Source organism: Theobroma cacao, chromosome 9 (genome assembly GCF_000208745.1).
Source record: "Theobroma cacao cultivar B97-61/B2 chromosome 9, Criollo_cocoa_genome_V2, whole genome shotgun sequence".
Taxonomy (NCBI): Eukaryota; Viridiplantae; Streptophyta; class Magnoliopsida; order Malvales; family Malvaceae; genus Theobroma; species Theobroma cacao.
The window spans coordinates 7,776,477-7,780,261 of record NC_030858.1 but is presented as its reverse complement, the minus strand read 5'-3'; the positions used below and the strand labels follow the sequence as shown (position 1 = coordinate 7,780,261).

Genomic DNA, 3,785 nt, shown 5'->3' with positions numbered 1-3,785 from the left:
TTTCAAGGTAGATCAGTTCCCAAGTTGGTTGTTGGGAAACAATAAGAAATTAGATACATTAATTCTCATCAACAACTCTCTATCGGGTCCTTTTTGGCTACCATTCGCTTCACATTTGGATTTATCCGTTTTAGATGTCTCCAACAATTTCTTCAATGGCAGCATCCCAACAGAAATTGGAGCAAAATTACCATCGTTAATGTTTCTGAACATGTCAAAGAAATATTTTAACGGTAGCATTCCCTCATCTTTTGGTGATATGAGCTCATTGGAATCTTTGGACTTATCCAACAATCGTCTGGTGGGATACCTGAACACTTGGCCATGGGTTGCTCCTCGTTAGGACTCCTTGCATTATCAAATAACACGTTGCAGGGTAAACTTTTCTCCGGAGGTTTTAACTTAACAAACTTGAACGAGTTGCAATTGGATGGAAATAACTTCTCTGGAAGGATCCCAAATGTCTTGTCTAACTGCTCTGCCTTGCACACACTTGATCTAAGCAATAACCATATCTTTGGTACGATACCTAGTTGGATGGGGAATATGTCTAGTTTGTCAACGTTAGATCTTAGTAAAAACCATCTCTTTGGTAGGATACCACAGTGGATGGGAAGTACGTCAAATTTGGAACAAATTGCCGTGGCAGATAATCATCTTGAAGGTCCAATCCCAGAGGAGTTTTGCAAACTCAATCATGTATTGGACCTTTCGGTAAACAACATCTCTGGGAGTTTACCATCTTGCTTCAAACCCTTAGGGTGCGTTTGGTATAAAGCATGTAAAGCCACATTTTCTGCAATGTGCCTAATTAAATTACATTGCAATATTTATTTTGTAACAGACTACTACAATGTAAGATTGTAATGCAATCACATTGCAACCAATAGATGTAATGTAATTACAACCCAAAACCAATGCAATCACGTTACATTACACTCTGCAATGTCTTTAGAGGCATTTTTACCCATCATCTTTTAAAAAAATTACTCACAATCGGAAGCAAACAAAGTTTATCGTCGTTTTTGGGTTTAGGGTTTGCTGCTTTTTTTCCATTTTGCTAAAATTGCTCCTCCTTCTTCTAGCTCTGCTTCTTCATCATCTGAAATTGTGGGTTGAAATCTCCCATTCTTCTTTTTCTTTCTCTTTTTTTTTTTATCTTCTTTTTGTATTCTTTAATCTGACTTTTTTCTATTAATTTGGATTTTCTTCATATTTATATTTTAGGGTTTATCAGTGAAACAATTTGGCCCTTGATCGACAAGAGAGGTTGGATTTCTAGGCTAATCTTCAACAAGAGGCACAGGTAATTTCTAACTTCAACTCTGCAATCATTCTTTAAAGAAATATTAGAGAAATGGAGAAGGATGTTTTCGTGATATTGAAAACTAATGGCACACGCACAGACACAGAATAATGGGATTAAGATTGATGAGAGAACTTGTACTGTTCATTTGATTGCTCTTAAGGGAGCTGACGAATTGGGGTTGACTTTACATTTCTTTTATAAATGGTGGAAACAGGTGTTGATATTTCTGTTTATTCATTGACAGCTGTGGTTGATGGGTTGTGTAAAAACGGGGATGTGAAGAAAGGTAGAGAGATAGTGGAGGAGATGGCAAATAGATGGATTAAAGCCAATGTAATAACTTATAATATTATAATAGATGCTTGTGCAAAGAGTTGGGATTTTGAGGAGTTGGATTTGGTGTTAGGTTTGATGGAAAAAGCAGGAGTGGAATTCAATGTCGAGACCTTTAAATTTTTGATTGATGGGTATACAAGCTATGGGAAAATCAATGAAGCTGGAAGGTTGATTGGAGAGATGCATGACAAAGGTTTGGAAGTTGATACTTATTTGTATAATTTGATGATAAATGGTTATTGTAAGTTAGGATCAATAGAGAATGTGTTATTGTTGTTTGATAGAATGAGCAATAGAGGTGTAAAGCCAAATGCTGATACATATTGGTCGTTAATAAATGGGTATTCGAAGGTTGGAGAAATGGAAATGGCAATGAAGTATGTAAATGAGATGCAAAAGAAGGGGTTTGAGTTGGACAAGGTTATGTATGATATGTTGATTGATAGATTTTGCTAGAATGGGATGGTTGATGAAGCTTTTGAGTTGCGAATTGAGATGGAGAGGAAAGGATTTCATTCTGATATGTACCTATGCAATCAGATGGGGACATTATTGTGTGAGATTTATCAGATTGAGAAAGCAAAGATGCTACTCAACATAATGATTAAGAGGGGTGTATGCCCTAAAATAGTAAGCTTCACATCTGCAATCAGCTAAAAATGCAAGGAAAAAAATTTAGTGGAGTGGCAATATAAAGGGCTTAAAAACCGTTGTACGTGTTGTGTGAGAGATGGCTTCCAGGAAGCTAGGGGCTCTGAAGCCAGATAACGTAAAAAGAAATTAAGACTTCATGTGATTCTTTTTGCCAACACCAACGCGGATGTCTCTTGAACAACAAACAGGAGCTGCTGCTGACAAGTGCTGACAATTTTTCAAGTTTCGAATGGAGCAAATCTTGCAGAATGCTATGGTGACAAAATTTGGAACCACGGATGGATTCGAACAGCAAACACCACATTATAATCTTTGCACTTGGGTTGCATAACCAGAAAAAAGCTTTAACTGATGTAAATAAAGCCTATTTTGAAACATCTAATCATGATTCAGAGCATATAATATTGATGCAGAAAAGAGTTGTGATGTAAGTGGGGTTTAAGCAAAATTTGATTCACAGGGAGGGCCTCCGTCCCTAAATGAAGGTGTTTGGTTTCAGCCGAAAAGAAAACTTAGTGGCATTATTATAGTAATATAGTATGCCATGGAGGGGCAATGCTGCCTTTTATTTTGATATTACTCCTTTTACTGTCAATCTCCCCTGTATTAGGCTTTATTCATAAAACTAAATTTGATTCAATGTGGTTGTAGCTCTCTGCATTTAACTCTTGCTTGATTTGTATCACAAGTCAGATCAAAATCTGGAAATGAAGTGGCAGTGGCACATGGAGATAGAGACCAATTAACTTGTCTCTAAAGCTTCTAATATAAGAAAATATACAATATAAGAAATTATATTAAAAATAAAAATAATGTCACGACCTGGAACTCCCATCGAGCCCGTGACAACCACCGCGAAGCCTCGACAAACATTCTTCCCCCGAATGTCTTTCGAGACCTCGCAAAGCTTTTGTACTAGTTTTTCCATTCCTCTCTCCTTTTTTTTTAATAATAAAATAAAATAAAAATATTAATTAAAATAATCTACTTTAATGTAAAACAATATATATATATATATTTTTGAAACATCAAAAATTAATTTTCTGCACATAAAAATAAAATAAATTTATACATACTGTATTATAGAAAACTGGAGTATGCAATTTAAATTACAATGACACGTGGGCCCCCAAATAACTAAGAAGGTTTAAATCTATAACCTTGCTTTCTAGGATGCAACTCCGAAATTTACTTCTCGATGCAATTGACAATCTACTGCCTATTTTGAGCCTGAAAAATGTATAGGAAGAAGGGGTGAGGTTATAAAATCCCAGTGAGTAGACAGACATCATCAAAATAATCTAAAGCTGAGTAATAGGAGACAATTAAAATAATTCATCCCAACCCATATAAATAATTGGATTTCATCCAATTACTCAACATGGCTTATGTACTTTTCAAAAACTTGGCCCTTGCCAAAAATCCATTCTCGGGGATACCCCGCGAAGGCATCTTACCGAGACCACCAAGGCTGTTTATTGTCACA

At 35.9% G+C, this 3,785-nt stretch overlaps 1 protein-coding gene and 1 long non-coding RNA gene across 2 annotated transcripts in view; one reads left to right on the top strand and one right to left on the bottom strand.

Annotated features, from left to right (window-relative positions):
• LOC108663219 (pentatricopeptide repeat-containing protein At2g28050-like) lies at positions 325–2,364 on the top strand. The gene is made up of 2 exons (XM_018126797.1): positions 325–781; positions 1,524–2,364. The coding sequence occupies exons 1-2, from the start codon at positions 325–327 to the stop codon at positions 2,099–2,101; spliced, it is 1,035 nt and encodes a 344-aa protein (XP_017982286.1). The 3' UTR covers positions 2,102–2,364.
• LOC108663332 overlaps positions 3,460–3,785 on the bottom strand; it is a 16,665-nt gene continuing 16,339 nt past the window's right edge. Inside the window, exon 3 of the long non-coding RNA XR_001929295.1 lies at positions 3,460–3,529. This is a non-coding gene — a long non-coding RNA (uncharacterized LOC108663332). The remainder of the gene's footprint in view (positions 3,530–3,785) is intronic.